The sequence below is a fragment of the Mesocricetus auratus genome, unplaced genomic scaffold (genome assembly GCF_017639785.1).
Source record: "Mesocricetus auratus isolate SY011 unplaced genomic scaffold, BCM_Maur_2.0 Super-Scaffold_100004, whole genome shotgun sequence".
NCBI lineage: Eukaryota > Metazoa > Chordata > Mammalia > Rodentia > Cricetidae > Mesocricetus > Mesocricetus auratus.
In genome coordinates this window covers 91,228,954-91,249,575 of record NW_024429189.1, presented here as the reverse complement: position 1 = coordinate 91,249,575, position 20,622 = coordinate 91,228,954, and the positions used below count along the sequence as shown (strand labels likewise).

The 20,622-nt window shown below is 41.7% G+C and overlaps 1 protein-coding gene across 12 annotated transcripts in view; it reads right to left on the bottom strand.

Moving 5' to 3' along the window:
* Positions 1–797: 797 nt before the first annotated feature.
* Positions 798–20,622, bottom strand: part of Sema6d (semaphorin 6D) — a 582,801-nt gene continuing 562,976 nt past the window's right edge. For 8 of the 12 annotated variants that reach the window (XM_040746197.1, XM_040746198.1, XM_021226293.2 and 5 more), the window contains 18 exons: positions 14,649–14,809; positions 14,122–14,233; positions 13,540–13,600; positions 13,361–13,423; positions 13,154–13,255; positions 12,823–12,913; positions 12,255–12,374; positions 11,500–11,588; positions 10,598–10,815; positions 10,357–10,488; positions 9,878–10,033; positions 9,622–9,795; positions 8,753–8,893; positions 8,580–8,657; positions 8,124–8,185; positions 7,689–7,745; positions 6,114–6,281; positions 798–4,462 (listed from right to left, as the gene is read on the bottom strand). In XM_040746197.1, coding sequence (XP_040602131.1) covers positions 3,174–4,462; positions 6,114–6,281; positions 7,689–7,745; positions 8,124–8,185; positions 8,580–8,657; positions 8,753–8,893; positions 9,622–9,795; positions 9,878–10,033; positions 10,357–10,488; positions 10,598–10,815; positions 11,500–11,588; positions 12,255–12,374; positions 12,823–12,913; positions 13,154–13,255; positions 13,361–13,423; positions 13,540–13,600; positions 14,122–14,233; positions 14,649–14,757 — 3,222 coding nt within the window. In that variant the 5' untranslated portion in view covers positions 14,758–14,809 and the 3' untranslated portion in view covers positions 798–3,173. The remainder of the gene's footprint in view (positions 4,463–6,113; positions 6,282–7,688; positions 7,746–8,123; positions 8,186–8,579; positions 8,658–8,752; positions 8,894–9,621; positions 9,796–9,877; positions 10,034–10,356; positions 10,489–10,597; positions 10,816–11,499; positions 11,589–12,254; positions 12,375–12,822; positions 12,914–13,153; positions 13,256–13,360; positions 13,424–13,539; positions 13,601–14,121; positions 14,234–14,648; positions 14,810–20,622) is intronic. The other 4 variants (XM_013112357.3, XM_005068549.4, XM_005068547.4 and 1 more) reach the window with 4 other exon arrangements.

Sequence of the window (20,622 nt, the reverse complement as noted above, 5' to 3'; positions counted from 1 at the left end):
TGCATGCTAAGGAAAATGCCACAGAATCCTACATTTCCCTCCCACGTTAATATTTGGGAAATTCATCTATTACACAATGCGTGGAGGCCTTCCATCCACCCAACAACAAGAACAGTTCGCCAGTTATAATTCTGAACTACAAGTATGCTTACATTTTCATGTGGTAATATAAATCATGAATTTTTCATGTTATCTGTCTGTGTTTTATGTCTGTCTGTCTCTGTGTGTGTTTGCCTGCATATTTGTGTGTAGGTGCATGCTTGCCATGGTGCAAGTGTGAAGATCAGAAGACAACCATGGGTATAGGTGGTTCATCTTCTGTCATGCTTGGGACAGGGTCTCTCGTTCACCCCAGTTTTACACTAGACTAGCTGCTGTTGGGGGGGGGAGGCTCCAGTCTCTGTCTCCCATCTGTTAGGAACATGGGTCGTATGAAGTGCTACCGTGCCCAGACCAAAGTGCTGGGGGTTCAAACTCTGCACTCTACCCACCTAGCGATCTCCCCAACAGACAGAGTAGATTCTAAAATACTTTCTGAACTAGATCAACACACAAGCTCAGCATTTGGCTATGGATGGAGAATCATCAGTCATATGCTTTTCTGAACTACTTGTCTAGATTCAGGTTCCTGCCTTTAACGGCAGTCTTCCAAAAAGAACACGGGAGTATAATGTAACCAGGTAACAGGTAACAAATATTTCTGGTAAGAATATGTTACTAGATTTTGAAATAAATACAGCATGACTAACATAAAAAATGATGCAGTATAAACCTCTTAAATGTCAAAAGGCAGGATATAATGACTTGGATATTTTATTTTGACTTTACATGCGGTGTTAAAAACCCAAAGTACATATTATTTACACATCCACAATACAAGTTTACAAGATATCTATACATGTTAAAGTACTCTATAAAACAGTATAGAGCCACTTCACTTTAGGGTTATTTTTTATGCCGTACCATTAAAAAAGATACAATCTGTGTTTACCTTTGCACAAATGGATAAAGCATTTAAAATTAAATTAACAGAATAGAGACTAGAATCCATGTTAGAAATTTCAACATAAATACTGACAGAACTCACAGTACACTCTAAGGCAGCACAATGTTACAAAATGTTATCGGGGTCACACAGAGTTACCACGCTAGGATTAATATCGGTAAGGTAAATGCAAACACGTCGTTGTTGGCAGACTGACTGCGTAGTGCTTGTTGTTGGTTGGTTTAATTGATTAAATTATAATATTTTAGTTGCAAACCTGAAGTAGTTTGAGAACAGGTGTTTTGAGTTTCCAAGAAATCACAGGGAATCGTTTTTCTCTAGGAAAGAATGTTCTTGAAGGAAAAGACCAACTCCAGCAGTATTCTACATCCTGGTGTTCTGCACCCACTCCTTCCCCTAAGTAATGCATACCATCGGCACTGTCCCAAGATACTGGTTGAACCTCACCTGACTGTGTCAGGAGCCTTCCTCAGCTGTGGTAATTTCTAGATTAGGATGAGTAAGTGACTGGGTTAACCAAAGCCGTCAGTAGTTTGCACATCATCAGCCATCAGTGGGCTCTGTCAAGCTACACAGAAATGACTTTAGACATGGTCTCCACAGGTGCCATGTTCCCTGGGAACCCTCATCTGACTTCACATTATCAGAAGAGCAGGAGTGGAATGTTTATCATGGCAAGGGTGGTACTGCTTCCGATTCTTGTGTGTGTGTGTGTGTGTGTGTGTAGGGGTTCAACAGGAAATTGCTCAAGGTTGCTTTATGACTTTGTTAGAAGTCTTCAGGTGCTGGCTGAAAAACATTACGACGAGCACATAGGAAATGATACGCTATAGTGGAAACACTCAACATATTGCAGAACTTCTACCACTCTCGTGAATAAGGCACAAAATGCACAGATCAGGTAAACTCACATGTGGTATTTACAGTTTACTGTCATTGCCTGCACGACTAAGGAGAAAATCCTCAGAACACAATGCCAGGGCAGGGTGGTCCCACCTACAGGTTTTCAGACCCTCCCTGGTAAGCCAATTGTAATTCCTTTTCTGTCTCATCCTTTTGTCCTCTGTTTTAGTTTTCTCTTTTTGTCTTGGGGGAGGGAAGAGTTAACAGAGAAATTTTCGCTATATGGAAATTAAAACAAAATAACACAATCAAAAGAAACACTCAGGAGTGTGTCCAGGGTTAAGTAGCGTGCCTCAGGCTTTGATTCACAGTGGACAGGTAAATGTTACTACTGAATACTGGTAGATACATCAAGAATACCTCTTCATATCTCTAACTTCTTAAGCTGACAAGGCTGGAATAGAAGTTTTGATGAATAGCAGCACAAACTTATTTAGAACTCTGAAGTGTTCTGACATTGGGTACCACATAGGTTAAGTTAATCATTTGACAGTCAAAGGAGCCTTGGCTTTCCTTCTTGGAGCTGAACACAATGGACTGGTATGGGAGGAAGTTAGTTGTCTTCAGTCATGCTTAGTGTAAGCAACTCCATAGTACAAAAAGATACAATGGGCACCTAAATAAATCCTAATGGGTACAGAACTGTCTCATTTACACACACACACACACACACAGACACACACACACACACCCCTCTCTAACACAGTTTCGTTGGTGGCGTCAAATAAAAAAACAGTGCCACACATAAAAAAAATGCTACAGTTTGGGTCAAAGATTGAATTTTTTAGCAAACTGCTTGGTAATCTACAAGCTCATTTTGTATTGAGACATTCCCATCTTTTCATTTTGACATTTGTGCAAGAGGCAAGGTGAATGCATACATATTAAAATGTTCACATTTAATGGGAAGACCACACATAATGGCAGTCTAAATTGAACCCATTTTCAAGTATTTGTTCAGTCTTCTGAGTACTGTGTCAGCTCTATACACTGGTGAAGGGAGCCATTCCAGGCTACACATCCCCTTCAGCTTCAAACAAGAGAAATGGAATGACCAGTACCTCCCTCTGTTTCAGGCCAGTACACAGAAGCCTTGCTGCAGTAGCTACATGTGGCAAGTTCTGATGTTACCAAAGTTACAAAGTTTCTTTGGCTACTTGTTTCTCTTAAAATATAAGCAGGTATCTTGTCTTAAGGTACCCTCACAGCAACCTCTCAACAACAGGGACAGGAAGAAGCCACAAAGGAATAGCACACTTGAGGCCTAGTATGTGTATTTGTTCAGTGGTCTGACAGGTGTGGTTTGAGGAACGAAGGAAGGCTTTGGTGGCACATCAGGTTTTAAGGACGGTGTCCTCTTTAGTCCCGTCCTGGGTATGGTGCCATTACTGGTGTAGCTGCTCTGTCTGGAGAGGGAAGGCTGCAGGTGGACACTCACAGGTGTCCCCTGAATATAGTCCACCTTCGCCCCTGTGGGAGTGGGCATATATCCTCCACGGTTCATGCTCGGCTGTCTGGATAACAAAACACCATTTGGTGAGTTTAAGTTTTTAGGCACAGCTGATATAGAGTGCCTCTGGGAGGAATTTTTATGATAGCCCCTTTGTCTTTCTAGAGATGTCATTGGGACCCCAGGAGTGGTGGGGACATCTACTCTCTTGGTTGGACTATTTCTGGGCAGTGTTGAGGGAGGGGAGTACAAAGATGCTTCCCGGTTAGGGACCTTGGGTGGGACCTCAGACATAGGTCCTACTGGGTCCAGCATGAGGGTTTGATGGGCCATATGGATTTCTCCCATGATGGCTTTGGGGTTACTGTTTGGGTCATTTAGATGCTTCAGGAGATCATTAAGGGTGTTTCTGGAATCCACAGAACGTCGGTGTTCCCTCTTACTGGACGACTTTGTAAGAGGGTGGTCGATGTTTTGAAGTTTCTTTTCGGCTTTGTGAGCATTAGAGTTTGAAAATGATGTATTGTAGTCATGGGTGGCGTTTGGAAGAACAATGGCACTGGGGATATGCCCATGACTTAATGGGGAGTGGGGTGGAGGACTAGACGGAAAGAACTGGGGATGTTCTTTCCTTGAAGCACCATGACCGTGGGCCTTGTCAGAGTGGCTCTTCATGGCCTGCAGGGTCTTCTGGTGGAGTACAGGTGTGGACTCTGGTGTGGGGAGAGCGGCCAGCTCTGGAGGTTGGCCTCGGTGGTCCATGACCATGGATTTTGTATCCGTGTTGGGTGGCAGCTCCTTCCGACTGGTCAGCAGGTTGCTATAGAGTTTAGGAGAATCGATGTTCTGTTGGTATTCCTTGACAGGACTGTCAAACAGACCATTCAGCTTGGCGAAGCTTCCGCTGGAGTCTGTGCACGACTGGGCTGATTCCGCATCCTTATGCATCTTCCTGTTCTTTCGAACAAACATGTCGCGGTAGCAGTACACAGCCACGCCTGCAATGAATGCACCCAAAACGAAAGCTGCAAACACACAGGTGATGAGGACATTCATGTGGACCATCTGGTTGGAGTCTCCAGACTGCACTTCCCACCGCACACCTGCAACAGACATGCGAAGACTTTGAAGGAGGTGCCTTCAGAAACAGTAAATATACAAGAGCTTACCCTGAGCCAAAACTACCTTCAGATGCTCCACATGCCTCGCTAAGGGATCAAGAAGATCGCAAAATTTCCCATGTATCCACCCCCATCCCCGAAATAAAAATACACTCTCCAGAAACATTTGCTTGCAGCAAAAGTCAACACGACTCTAATCTTTCACTGGCATATATTTCTCTTTCCTTTTCCACAATCTCTTTCAAGCAGTTGTTAGGAATTTAAGAGTTTCTATCTAAAGAGCAGAGTTAGAATTATTTCAGAAAACATTTACCTTACAACTCTCACCTAATTCCTAAGTCAGGATTAAAGAGATGCAGCTGGGGTTAAGGAAATGTCTGAATTAGCAAAAACATACATCACACTAAAATAGCTATGCTAATACAGTTGTGTTAACTAGAACAAAAGCGTAACTGGTCACAAACTAAAAGCAGGTATTTGGTCGGTGTTAAATACAGATGTACACTTGTGCCTTTGCCTTCATGTTCTATTTTGAAATTTCATCTTGGGATGAAATATTCATGAAGTATCTACTATGTAAGAAAACCTGGCAGTGTAAGAAAATAATCTATATATTAGTTTAAGAATATCATTAGATTATCTAGAGGTATTTGAGGAATACTTAAATTAAACCTAGGAAGTGAAGAGTGAGTTAGTTTGTAATTATTGGAAATTTTAATGCAACCACAGACATCTAAGAATCGATAAAGCCATGTTAGATTAAGAGGTATCCAAGGGTGCCATATGTTACACATGCAGCTATTCCAGAATTAGAGTCAGAGCAACTGGGGGGGGCTCTCTGGCTTTAAGATAGTACTGAGACCTTTAAATATTAGTTGATTTTAATCAGTTGTCAAAGTTATGGAATTTAATGGCATTGTGAAAGACCAGGAGAGAAAAGAACAAAGAAATGGTATTATTGAAGAAATCAAAACAGAAATGATGATTATAAAATTGTTTGCAATGCAAATATAAAAAACAAAATCAACAGAAGTAAATCATAAATGACAAGCAATGCTGTAAGAACTGATTGGAAACCTGATACCACAGCTTATATACAAAGGATAGACTTTTTCCTAGAGTATTAAATCTAATAAGCAAATTGATCAGGCAGCTTTGAAACTTCATCTATTATGTACTGAAAGTAGTAATTAATTATGGACAAGTTCTATGTCATGCTTTACTGCTTGTGGCATCTGAATGACTTGTCACCTCACATATCCTTTCCACATTACATTGCAGTTGAAGATAAGGGGCAGAGAAAGCCTCCTAGATAGAATTTTGGTAACAGGATATTTGTCATCTGTGAGGTTTTTTTTTTTATATTGTGAGGGTGACCCTCAAAATTTTCTGATATTCAGCAGGCTCTCAGTGTCTCCAGGCAGAAACCAATGCAGATTAGATAGTCTGAGTGGCTGTTTCAGGGACTACATCTTGGGCAGGAATGCACTCAGACCTAACCACAGGACAGCAAAGTCACTGTGGCCAGCAGTGCTAGAGGAAGGCACTTGCAGTTCTGAGTTTCAGCTCTGAGAGCCACGCTAGGAGTCAGGTTTCCATGCAGTTAGGGATGAGGTGCCTGGCCAGACCTTACCCTTTGGGATACCTGATAAAGTATCAGTAAAATCAGAAGTGTATGGGTCATCTTGAACTACAAATTTCCGGGAGCTCGTCAGTTTAGGTCTCCAGGTATCAACCACTTTAGATGTAATTTCTGGGCTACTTGCCACAGTGGCAACAGAAGATGAAGATACCTCCATGTCTGTGGTGGCAAACAGATGTCCATTAACATGGCTAGCGTCAGAAGAGTTTTCTGATTGCTTTGTTGCATTTTAAAGTCAAGTAAATGTTCTGAGAAATCCTATCCTACAATTTCATAAAAGTACACCTGGGGGAAATAGACCAAATCCTTTTCTTGTAAGAGAGGCATAAAAACTGACAGTTGACAACCAAGATATATTATGCAGGTTTCAAAAGTAAAGATACTCGAACATTCCTAACTGAAGCCTCCTCGTGGAAACGTAATACGAGTCCCAACTCAAGCTAGCACTGCTTCTCTCCAGCTCTTGGGGATCACTGAATTGATTTGTAGTATGTGCTGTACAGAGGTCAGTTGTGAACGGTTGGGTTCTATACCCTTCCCTTCACTGTAGAAAATACCTGGTCAAGTCCAACTATACAGTTGATTTTGGACCTGATAAACCAGTCCTGCCTAAGAGGCCATTTTGGTTCTCTTGTAGATGTCTCTCTCACTGCACTGAGCCTCCCCATCCACAGTGCAGCACAAACCTTGCTGTGCTCTCTGAAATGTCTGAGGAGTTTCTTCCAAAGAGTTAGCAGTAACTCATGCACAAGCAATGGCATTTACACACTGAATAAGGATGCTGGGATACATGAGATTGGTCATCCTTTTCTCCCCCACCCCAGGGATGAAACTGACATGATCTCTAGAGGCAGCATAGACCGAAGAGCAGCTGAACCTTTCTGTATCTATTACCAGCTTTAACCTAGATTTCCATGAACACGTAAGCATACACTTTCAGACACAGTATAGACTGATCCAACGGTTACAGATAGAGACTGCTAAACAAACACAGACAGATGTGCGTGGAGACCCCACTGTACATCGTCACACATCAAAATCCAGCTTCACTCAACTGAAGCTGCTTTCACACCACCGAGAACACAACATTCAGAGTTTCCTGGGATTGCCACAAAACATCCAAAAAAAAATTAAAAAGATCTTCAAAACTTAGAAATACACATTTTCGAAAAATGCGTATTGTTCATTCCTTGGTCTTATGAAAGGTGGGGAGAGAAGGGGGAAATTATGCGATCTGTCATCCATGGAGTACAGATGGCCAGAGGGAGCATTCACGATGCAAAGGGCTGAGAGAAGGAAGCTGGGCAGCCGGCGTGCAGCTGAAATGCAGTGTACGTCAACCCATTTGACTTTTCTTAGGGATGTGCCTTGGTCAATGATGAGTCATTAACATGCTACACAAGGGAGGGCCGAGGAAGAGAACATCTCTCAGGACCTTCAGAGGGTTAGGAGTCAAAGCAGAAAAATGAAGTGCCGCCACACTGTGCAAAAGGAGGGGGAGGGGCTGGAAATGCTGAACTGAAGGAAAGAAAAGACTGTTAATTCAAAAAAATTAAAAAAACTAACCAGATGTTGGACCGCCAAATATTTTGTAATCTGGTGTGGTTGAAGTAGGCAAACTTTCTAAAGGGATTAAAGGAACAAGTAATCAGTGAAAAGTAACTGAAAGAAAGCAAAAAGTTTACGAATTCCAAGTAATAGAAAAAAGTCAAAAGAAAAGACTACGAACTAAAAGTCTCCTGGTTAGACTGCCTTTCTTTAGACTGTGGTTTTTGTTTTTGTTTTTGTTTTTTAACAAACGTTCAAATGGTGAAGGAAAAGAAAAATTCAGAACCTCTTCTAATGGACCCCCGTGAACAAACAGCTCAGCTTTTGCGAAGTTTAAGTTAAATGCTAGGTGGTAAGTGTCCAGAGTCATTACAAAGGCTGCTTGTAAAACAGTGTTCACGTGCAAACCAAGTCAGAAGGAGCAGCCCGAGGGAAGGGAGGTGTCTATCTTACCGTGGCAGTCCCCTAGGTGGGCCGTGTTGCCGTATTCTGTGTCTTGCTCATATCCGCCAGCGCTGTGGTTATGGAAAGCAAAGAAGTCTTCGGTTAACAGCCTTCATAGGGACACAAGGGACAACCAGGACAGAGCCGAGAACACAGACTGGTTAGTGACAGTAAGCAGAGAGAATACACTGGCGATCCAACAAACTTGCCATAGAAACTACTTGTTAGTTTATCGAGGATGTCTGAGAGAATGAAATGTTCTCTCTACAGAATCCACTGCCCTCAGGGTTTGCTGTGTCTAAATCTCATTTCCCTTTCAAATTTTACATTTTCTTTTTCAAAACTTTCCCCGCACCAGAAAAAGAAATGAAGGAAAATGGAAAGCCGTGTATCTGGAAACTTCATTTTTGGGGGAGGGGTGCTGATACCCTGTGAGAAGATGGTCAGGTGGCCCGGTGTACTTACTGCATCCCTAGGGTCACTCTCTCACAAACTCCCTGGCTTAACCAACCACAGTATGGGTCACGTGATGCGATGCAAGACCTATAGGAAACCAAACAAACAGTGATGTGGATTTTCTTATCAGCATGGGACAAGCCACTGGAAGAGCTGGAGTGAATAAAGGAAGGCGAGCTTACTTTTTACAGGACCCATAGCGCTCACAGCGACTGAGGGGGATGCGGACAACGCAGCTGGAGAAGGCCACGTACAAAGCATGGTGATCTTTGTCCAACTGTAAGGAGACGACCTTCCTGTCCTCCTCACTCTCAGCGCTGCACCTATTTTGTGGGGACATTTTGAAGACATACATTGATATCAAACCTACAGCAACTATACATGGGGTGTGACCTGGCAGCCAAGCAAGCCAAATGCCTGGTTTGAGAGACCATAGTTATGGGATACAGCTCTATGCTTTTACACAACTGATTCCATTTCAAGCTGGCCAAAGGTTAAAACTGCTTTCCTAGTTGAATGGAAGAGCGTGTTGGACTCTAGACAATGAGAAGGATGCTATTCTAATGTGTTTAAATCCTCCCATGCTAGAGGCCTCTGGGTATCTTTCTCATGTGCTCTATTCCCCTCACTTCTTTCTTGTGTGTTTTAATTGCCCCAATAATCTCAGTTCCCTGATTAGAACAAAATGCTAAACTCTAAGTATACTCTGTGCACATGCTTGCAACCAACTGTGCCACACTCAGCATCCCAAAATAGATCTGCAAGGTAAGATGGTGCTAAGATGTTCTCATTTTTCACAGGTGAGAAAGAAGGGCTGACTTATTTTCAAACTCATCAGCTGTTCACCCTCCTTGCCCTAGTGGGCTTACAAAAACAAACAAGCCTGAAAGGTATTTCAGCGGGAAGATAAATAACAAAGGAAGAAATGAAACCCAAACAGAACCTGTAAAAAGCACCACTAATTTAGAAGTCTGACAGGAAATGGTCAGATGAGACGCACACCAGGCATTTTTGAACAGAGCTGAAGAGGTTTCTCCTCAAACATACTCACTTGGCTTGGTTGTAGGCCTCAATCTCTTCCAGCAATACACTGTCATTCAAAGAGAAAGGACTGGTCTTTGCCAATACTTTAAGCACTATGCCAGCTTCAGAGCCAACAAAGATGACCGTGTAGTTTTGGTGGGGCCCTGCCGAACGGTCCACTTCGATGGCTGTCAACCTGTACCTAGTAGAGGAAAGAGGTAAGTCAGACCAGGAGCCAGATACAGGAGAACTATGCGGCAGAAGGGGCCTACCTATAGACTCACCTGACCCGTGTCTTTGTGAACCAGGGCTCATCAGCAATGGGTGGGACAGCAGAGTCCATGAGGGGATGGGATTTGATGAAAGACAGGGTCTCATCTGGGAAGTCGATGGAGGTTTTGTAAGCTTCTGCGAGGCCATGTTTGGCACAACAGCCAGGCCTGAAATGCAAACAGTGATCTTCAGTCATTCTGTCACATAACTGTATTGAAGGAGTAAACATACATTCTGCAGAAAGTAGGTCAAGAGAGGAAGGAGTGACAGCAAAGCCAGAGGAGTAATGTCACCTCCCAGAATTCCATGGGCTCTTCAGGTCCACATGCACAGCGTGTAACATTATGCCAGTCACTGGCTTTGTGGGGGCTGTCTTAGAGGGACACCATGTGGGGGAGGGAAGATGGGCAGATAGATGATAGATGGTTCCAATATTCACAGTGCTTTTGTTCAATACAAAAAAAAAAAGCTGTTCAACTCTTGGCTTTACCTTGGCTTTGGTACTTTGTCTTCCGGAACTGCCGTCCAAACAGAGTCTGGTGTTTTCTGTTCTTTGAATCGTCCTTTGAACACTTTCTCAATGTCATCCATGCTAAAGGCACAGACTGCAGAACCAGGAATGCTGAAAAATGAGAAAATCGTGAGGAAGAGGCTGACCATGGGGGCCATGCCAGGTTCCAACACGGAGCACAATGGACCTCTTAGAGGATCAGGGTCCTGTTTGTCCCTACCTGTTGAGTTGTGTGGTGAAGACCCCAATCACGGTGGGGATGCCATTGATCTGGATTATGTCTGTGATGGACTGCAGAACATCGAAGTAGAAAAAGGAATCTCCAGGGACAGAGCAGTTAAGCCGAGCCTTCAGGAAGGAAGTCCAGTGTTTCTCCAGAACCCGCTGTGAGCCACCCATGTCGTTTTTGCAAATGCGAGCCACGCGGGAATACACAGCCTGTGCGTGGACAAAAGCCAAGCAGTGGATGAGCACGAAAGAGGAACACAGGAAAAATGCTGCTACTTACGGCAGGGACAAAAACAAAAACAAACTAAACAGACGTCTGGCTCAAAACAAGCTGCCCCTCACTGGGCTTCCGCACAGTAGGAATGCAATGAAGAGATGTTCCCACACTGCCAAACATGCTCCCCAAGACATGAGCTATCTCCCTGGCTGAATGAAAACCATGTCCGTACTTCTGTCTCTAAATTTTTCCATTGCTTCCCATATTATTAATAAAATGTGCAGTCCTTGAATGTGGTCACAGAAGAGGCTGCTATACTTAAGAAACACTATAAACTGAACAGGAAGGGTTCCCATTCTCCATTCTGCAGTTGATATTGGAAATGATGACACCATCAATAGGCTTTCTAAAGAGTAAAAAGGGAGCCTCTACTTTCTGTGGTGATAGAAATAAAAATATGACAGCTTTTGAAAGTCTGAGAAGACAGCTGTTCCTATTCTGGGCATTGTGAGGTGTTTCCCAGTGTAAGCTGGACTGTCAGCCACCCAGTTCCCTTATTTGGCCTTATCTGCACTGAAGCAAGTACTTTGAAACAAGAGAGCACCCATCACTCTACCAAAGTGGGTGGGATTCCATGCAGTTAAAGTCCACAGTGCACATCAAGCATATACACTTGCCTTGCCTAAGTTATTATGCTCCACAGCAATTTCTCTGAAGAAGAAATAGACATAGTTTCCATATTCAATGGCATGAAGAAAGTGTGGTTCTGAAAGAAAATTGAAAGCAGACCATTCTTAAAGGATGTTTCAATTAGTGTAAGTCCCAACTGACAGGTATGTTTCATAACTACCCTTGAAGCAATGATTTCAAGGAGTCCCAATATGGGTGTGTTTAAGCTTCAGGGAGCCTGTGTCTTTAAAGTCAGCTAATGGACTGTAAAAGGCCTACAGGGAAGTGATCTACAGCAAAGGTCTATGTTCCAACAGATTTATTCATTAACCTATTTAACTAGGGAAGAAAATCTCATATTGAGATTAAAAAAACCAATTTTGAGAATATAAAGAACAAAATGACTTTATAAATATGAGTTTATCAGTCCTCACTACTAATGTTATAGCATAGATGATGGGCATGGGGGGGAGTATTGTGTGCATTTGGAGTTAGACAAATTGCCACATTAATACAAGGTCTCTCCCTAGTTGTTGGGTTTTGCTTTGACCTCTTGCATAATTGCCTGGATGAACTTACTCCCTGACATGTCTACTAGGCTGATCATTTCCTCTCAATGCCCCATTCATAAGCAAAACACCAAGCACTTACTCTAGATGAACAATTCAAAGTCACGCCCTGAACTTCCTGGTGGTTTCAGCTGTTCCCACTTAAGCCTTGTAATCATTCCCAACAGCCCAATGGCATTGCTCCTCGTAGGTACCTTTTATCCATTTGGAATCATATTTTATTGTGCGAAGGGCAGATCCATCACCCATGCTTCTGTAAATGACAGCATCACTGGCCAGGAAGTCGGCTACTGTGGCAGAATACAGTTTCCCATCTGAAACCAAAGTTATCATTTGGTAAAATAACCATAATTACCTACAGTATGTTAGCATGGCTACCATCTGCAGGGTTTCACTTGTCACCAATATCTATGAAATAAACTACACCTGTGTTCACCCTCAACCTCTAACTGGCTGTCCTATGATATTACCTAATTTTACAGATGAGGGATCTAAACACCAAAAATTAAGCAATGTTCAAGGTCAGTGGCTTAGTTAATGACAGAACCACGTGTGAGAATACTTACCCTAGTCAATGAAATACTCCTGTTTTTTGTTTGTTTTTCATGTATTCTTCCTAAAAATTTGTTCATTGGCTTTTGAAGCCTTTGAAATGCTTATGTCAAAGTATCTATCCAAAGCATGAGCTTTTTTCTTCCTTTAAATGCTTTTGTATCTTCAATGTCATTAATCATTGATATTCAATACACCACAGTTTCTTACCGGCAAAGAGGGCAACATTGGTTTGTCTGGCATCAAATGGGCATCGTGCCAGGCCGCTAATTTCTTCCCCATCATACTCTAAGGTATTCAACTGCAAGAGAAAAAAAAAAGAAAATAGCTGGTGTCACATCTGTTCAATGTATTTGTTTGAAGGCAATATTGCTTTATTTATATTGAAATTCTATTTGAGGGATTCTGTTTCGTATTCTCGTATAACATGAGAGATAAAACAAATCACTGGGTTACAGCAGAGAAGATTCAACTCTAGTAGCAAACCAGTGAAGGAAAATAAAGTTGAAGGGAAAATACTCATCATATAAAACATACTTACCCTATAGTATCTACACATTGGGTTGAAAGCATTGGTACCACAGACAAAAACCATCTCATCATTTCTTGGAACAAATACTTTGATGAAGTTGTGGCACTCATCCTAGAGGAAAAGCAATTACACGACTATCAGACACCTCCTACGCTGATGTTACGGTGGCAAGCCCACAAAGAGGGAACGTGGCAGGTACCCATGCCCTGCACTCACTTTATGCTTGCCTTTCATGGCACAATTTTCTCGATCCTGTTGTCTGGACCTCCACGTCAGCTTCTAGATTAACCAAGCAAAATCAAAGCTCAGTTTTAAAAGGATGCACTTTTGGAGTGGGCATTACTGAAGCTCAGAGGGAGTGTGAACACATTTGCCCTCAGTAGCTAGTGGCTCACCTTGCTTGGTATGACCTCTGTTTTGGGTATTTCATTTAAATTCACTGTATAGACTTGATCTCTGTTGGAAACAAGACAGTAAGTCATATTGTATGAATGCATAAATGCTAAGTTGTTTCTTATGTCATCTTTACAGCTCTGCCATTACTGTTCTTGGAAGATCATCAGGCTTTTCTGTGACTTGAACGGAGTTAACAAAGTACTTTTTCATTAGGGAGATGCTGTCTTGAAGTCAAGGAGCAAAGGAGGCCCTTCCCTCCAGGCTAGGGGTAAACAGATTGGGCATTAGCATGGGCACATTTCTGATCTTTGCCTGAGTGATTCTAAGTTAGAAAAAAATAATTATTTTTCCCTTGCTGCTTTAGGACAAAAGAATGATGTGTGATTTCTGGATGTGTCACAGAGGGCTGAAGCTCTGTATTCTGTACCTGGTACCCAGCATGTTCTTCATGGAGAGTATTTTTGACTACTTGCAATTCTTGATCTCAATCACATATTAGTTTTTCATGAACTAGACACATTAATGCAAGCACCACAAGAGAAAAGAATTTTAATCTAATAAACCAACGAAAGGAAAATTACCTGCCAGCAATATAAAGTGTGTCTCGAATTTTCAACATCAGCTGAAAGTCCAGCCTATGCTGTGATTCGTTGCCTGAAGGGCGTCCTCTAAAAACCGGATATTGCCTTGAATCTGCAAGTAAAAATGGGCTAAACCATCAGTCAGGATTACAGAGCTGAAGAATCAATAGACAGCATTGATTAGCTGTATATAGTACTTGTAGGAAGGGTTTTAACTAAATTCCTCTCTTAAGGCCTTGAATATAAATTAGTAAAAGATGGAGAATGTCAGCAAATGGTCTTTTTTTTCTTTTCTTTTCTTTTTTTTTTTACTGAAAATATATCATTTCTGTAAGGGCTGCAGGACAGCGCCCATTAGATCTGTCTCAGTTTCTGCACAGCCGAGAGAAAGAATGCAAACAATTTAATGTGCAAAACATTGTAAACACGTATTAAAATTGGTCTCTGGTGCTGAAAATGAATAGACATAGGACAAAACATATATAAAGCTTCCTTTGTAAATGACAATATGGCTTTGGGTGACTTACAGTGATAATCAACAGTGTTAAGGGGCTCGTCGTCTTCAGGGAAGCTGACTGCCCGTAAGCTGGGGATCAGGAGGAACATCACGTAGAAACAAAGCAGAAAGAACCTCATGGTGGGCCAAGAAGAAATCTGAGGGCCCTCCTCAGAAATCCCACCTAGCTACCTGGAAGACAAAAGCATGGAAAACCTTTATGCTGTGGTGAAATTTGTTTCTCATTTGTAGACGATTCTATTTTTTTGTCTACCTCTTTCCATGGCTCCCTATCTACCAAGACCCCTGGCAGTGGCAGATAGGTATCTCCAAGAAGAGCAGAAGGCAGCATCGAGCTGGGCCCCGCTAAAGCACCTGGTAAGCATATTGATGCATTATGTTCATTTGCCAGAATTAGGGAGGCAACTCTGTGTCATCACAGCAAAATCACCAGAACCACAAACAGAAGTGTTGGCTGCTGACTTGGCAAGGAAACAAGCAAAGTAGAGATCAGAATTTTAATTAAAGTCCAATCTGCATCCTTCCCCCAGTCCTGAAACACATAGATACAACACGTCTCTTCCTCCCTCAAAAGGCCAAAGTGCCTTGAAAAGCCACTGGCTTTTTGCGTAAGTGCTGCTTAGTATCCAGCATCACATAAGCTATCATTTAAACACTCTCAAACAGGTGTTTTCAAGACCAACCAGCAAAAAGTGATCAGTGACCTTGTATTAGGGTGAAAGGGACTGAAAAGAAATAAGACAATTTGATAAAAACCAATTGGTAAATCAGGAGGTGACAGACTATGACAGCTAGTACCCAGTTTCTAGGGACATTGACATTCTAACATAAAACCATTCAGACACTAACCAATGTCCTAAATACATTGTCCTCTTCACTTTATTGAGATCTGAGTTGTAGTGGGCCTTAGGGACCACCAGTCCTAATACACTCCTTTGTTAGATGGGTAAACTAAAGGCTGGCAAAAAAAACCCAAAAAAACAAAAAACAAAAACAAAACAAAAAACAAAACCAAAAAAAAAAAAAAACACGAATTCACTATGACTTTCATGGTGCCTCGAGGGCAGGCTGGAATCCAGGGCAGTCAGCTGAGTCCCTGACCAGACTCTCTGCTCCAAACTAGGCTGAGTGTTTTTCCTTCAAACAGATGGCATTACAAAGAGACTTTTGAGAGCAATGGCTATATTCATCATTTTTATTGAAGTTGTGTTTCACAGATATTAAATCACACATTAAATATGTACAATTACTGTAGATCAATATACCAATAAAACCATGAAAACAGAACAGAGTTAAAAGATCTGTAAATGTTAGCAACTCATTGATAAAATGAATTGGGGGTTTTCTGGGCCAATGGGAGAGGTGCCTCTGTGAGATTCCAAGGGTGTTGCTTTTGGTCACTTTCAGTAACCAAAAAAAAAATAGCCTCCCTCTGTATCCCTAAAACCGTGGAGCAAATTATTAGTAGCCATCTCAAATTCTGAATACAATCAATCAGTCCATAAATTAAAAAATGTGACTATGAACAGCACACTATTTAATTTGAAGAAAAGTGTAAGCCATATATGAATAAACATACTTATATATAAGTAAAACTGTAGTTTTAAAAACAGGCCTAGTTTTATATGGAAAGAATAAAGTTTTGATAAAATCTTTGTTAATAGATAATGAATCCAGCAGTAGTAAATAAAACTGTTTCACAAAGGCTATGCATGAATGGAAATGATGACAGCCCCATTCTGTACTCAAGCCTGCAACTAGATGGAACTCTACCATGGCTGACTAAATGACCCTGGGGAATGGGTCTTCAATCTCTAGGAGAACTGGTCTTGTTATCTACAAAACATGAAAATAGCATCTATTCTATTCAGGGTAAAAATGAATAACTGCCTGTAGAGTCTAAGCATAGTTAGCACTGTGTACAGCCAGCTTGACCTCAACAGCCCAAACAAGGTCTGGTGAAAAGCCGAGCTAAAAACTGATGGCAATTACAAATAAAAGGTCATTTAAGAAATACCAAAGGACTATGTTTAGAGTAAATTTTACAGCTGATAGCCACTTATCAAACCTTCTCTTGAGAATTTTACCAACCCAATCCCATGACTGTATTAACTTGTGCTAGCATTTCTGCCTCACAAGTTTTCAGTTGTGACAACACAGCTTTATCCTCTGAAGCAGCTTCTCCCAGTCTTGTTCCGTATGCTTTCTGGTTGTCAAGATCCCAGACCATTCTAGCAGCCTAAAAAGACTAATGATGCTCTAAGTATCAAGTATGGCTGTGGCTCCAGTCCCAAAAATGCATCTTCCGGATGGAAAGTCACTTGGCTAGCTCTTCCCGGAATCACGAAAAAGAATCTCAAACACTCACTGCTCCTAAAGAAATGTAGAAAGATATGTACAGAAACAGAAAGTTCTGAGAGGCTTACTGTCAGTGCTCACATCAGCCAGGCTCACACCATCAGCCAGGCAGCATCTGTGTTTCCCAGCACCGGAAGTGGCCCTCATCCACAAGTACTGAAGCCAGGTCATGCTGACTCACAGCTAGCCCATAGCTATGGCTGAGCTGTCACATCCTTTAACTCCTCATCTGACACATGGAGCACTTCGCCCTATACCCTTCCCGAGGCCAACCTAATCCTTCAAAACTTAAGCCTACCACCATGGCTTTCTGCCCATGAAAAAGTTTCATTAACAACAGCAACACAATTTAAAATACTGTTGATGCTATACATGGCATTTATTGCTATACATATAACAAAGAAGGGGTACTGCGTGTATGGGTATGTGCATGCAGAAAGAATCTGGAAGTCCATTTGAAAATTGTACTAGATGGAGGAATGATCTGCATAGAAATCCTTCAAGTTATTAAGGTTTTTGAGACATGGTGTCACTATGTGTTCTAGGCTAGCTTTGAGCTCAGTTTCACAGCTCAGTTTCCTAACTGTTGGAATCAGAGATGTGCTACCCCATATAGGCGATGCTAGGGCCCAAAGGAATCAGGACACTAGTCAGGTGATAAGTCAGACAAAATGCTGGAAAGGATACATTTGCCTGTAACATCTACTCCCTGAGTTAGGACTTGATTCAGTTTATCAAATGCAAAATAGGAGCAATTGTCTTTACCATCTCATTGGTCCTTCTGGGGGAAATAACCCATAGACAACATCTAACACTACCTAACTGACAGCAAAATTCTAGTAGCTTTTTAGTAAATATTGTTTCATCTCATTAGGCAACAAAGATGTGAAAGCAATCAATCCCCTTCCTCCCGTTAGGTAGATCCATTTGCAAAACTTGATGTGCTGACATTGCCACTATGATGGGGTTTCCTGCAGGACGAGGTCCAGTTCCATATATGCAGACCTCCTCAGGTCTCTCCACTGAGGAGGAGGGACCACTTTCCCCAAGTAAGCTTATGGAGACAGCATCCTTGGTGAGGCTACTGTTTAGCCAGAAAGCAGTGATACGCAGATACACATATTTTGTCACTATATTGCCATTGAATCAAAAAGAAAGGAAGAAGAAGGCGAAGAAGAAGAACAAGAAGAAGAAGAAGAAGGAGGAGGAGGAGGAGGAGGATGAGAAGGAGAAGAGGAAGAGGAAGAAGAAGAAGAAGAAGAAGAAGAAGAAGAAGAAGAAGAAGAAGAAGAAGAAGAAGAAGAAGAAAGAAGCAGCAGCAGCAGCAGCAGCAGCAGCAGCAGCAGCAGCAGGCTGCTGGACACCCAGAGTCTGAGTGGCAGTATCCACATGAGAAGATAGGTACAAGGACTGAGCTCCACAGTCACACCTGATTTTACCTTATGGGATAGCTAGCTTTTAAGGTCTATACAAATGAGAACACAACTAGAAAGAAAAACAGTATTTTTGGCAGCCTGAAGGGTAATATATACCAAAGACTGCAACCAATAAATATCAAAAAGCCATCATTGATAGCCTGGAAAAGTGGTATCACAGGAAAGGGGAGAAATGGGAGACCAAAGCTTCAATCCATTTAACCTAACCTTCAGCAGGCTAACCTCCAGAATGACGGCTGTAGAGTTCTCCCATTCTGTCTGTTTTCAAGAAAAGAGAAGGTGATCCTGTGCTAGTCTCCTCTGAGATTAAACCACTCCATCCTGCAAGGGAACTCCTTAAGCAGGGAGGTCAACAACAACAACAAAATAGCTTCCAGAATACCCTGAAACTGACCAGAGTCACCGACCCCTCCCAGCCAGAGAAAGCCGAGAGCAGCTGCAAGGAAGACGGAGAGGAGGAGAGAGGCACAGAAGACTCAGTCGCCAATGAGAACGGCTACTTAGAAGAGATTTAGATCATTCGAGGTACCTGGAAAGGACTCTCCAATCTGTTGAGCTGCCTGTAGGCTGTGGAGTGAACTCTAGGTTTCAGCTTTTGTAAGCTGTCCCCCATGCTGGGGTGGGCTTTGGTGATGCAGCTGTCTTTGAGTCACTAATGTCTCTGTAGGGAAGCAACCCCTCACCCATATTCCTGTAAGCAACCACAGTAAAATTCATCGGTTCACCAATTTGGACTTTGGTGCTAACCATACTTGGGTCTATTGTGGGTTTCCTATCTGGGGTGAGAAGAGAAGTATATTTCATCTGCCCAGGAAAAATTTTGTCACACAACAGGTAGTATCACATCACCTAGTTACCCAGAGATAACTTTTACACAATGTTCAGTATTAAACACCCATTACTGCACATCCAACCTCATGAGGAGACAAAATAACATAACTAGGTCTACAGAAAAACTATAAATTAGAGTTATCAAGAATATGTTAAAAAACATGGTGACAAAATAGTTAGGAAACAAACAAACAAACAAACAAAAACCTGTGGTGTTCTGAGGGACAGACACAGGTAGATCTCTATGATATGAGGTTAGTCAGGTCTACTTAGAGTTACAAGCTAGTCAGAGCAACCAGTGAGAACCTGTCTCCAAACAAACAAACAAATAAACAAACAAACCTGGCAGATTTTATCTAGGGATAAAAATGACAAAGGGAATTCCACCAAAGAATCAGAATCCATTAAACAGAATTAAGTGGAAATTTTACAGTAAAATCTACATGTAACTTAAAATTCTTAGTAACTGTTGTTAGTAAAGGGTTGGTTATCAGACAGAAATATGGAGAGTTGAAACCTTGGAAAAAGAAAATCAGAAAAGTAAAAACAAAAACAAAAAGACACATGATGTTTAGAGAGAAAAATAACAGAAGGAATATTTAATCAAGTAATGTCAGTGGTTTTTTTCCAAAATTGACAAAAGACTGTAAGGTACACACTAATAAAAACTCTAAGAATTTCTAAATAGAAAGCAAAAAAAACATACTTAGACATATTATACTGTAGATACTGAAAATAAAGACAACTGTAAAGAACATTAAAAGCTAAAAAATGAAAAGCTAAAAAATATGTATTTCTTTCAAAAGAACAAGCATGGTCCCAACAGCTGACTTATCAATAGAAATGATAGAAGACAATAGACCATAGAATGACATTTTTAAAAGTGTTGGAAGAAAATACATTTCCAGCATGACTTCTGTGAGCAGTGAGGATAGTTTTTTGTTGTTGTTGTTGTTTCTTTTTTAAACAACACAAGAATGTTTTACACAAACAAAATCTTAAGAAATTTTCTGTTGGCAGACCCAAACTAAAAGGGTTTAACCAGGAGTCAAAGCAATCCCTTTTTATATTTATAGCATAGTGGTCAGACTTGAAATCTATGACTCTCAGAGAAAGAAGTGAGTACTTAGTCTACAGCCCTCTGAAAGCCCCTTGGCATCCAAGAAAGAAAGCAGCAAATCCAGCCCCTCCCTACTGGGTTCCAGTATCTTCCCTACCTGTGTCCCACAACCACCATGGATCAAAGAGGAACACTTCAGCAGCCTTTCCACCCAGGATCTAGAAGCTGATTGCCTTCTTCTGGCTTCCTAATGACTCTTCTGGCCCTCAAGCTGTGGCTTTGCTTAGCAAGGTTCACTT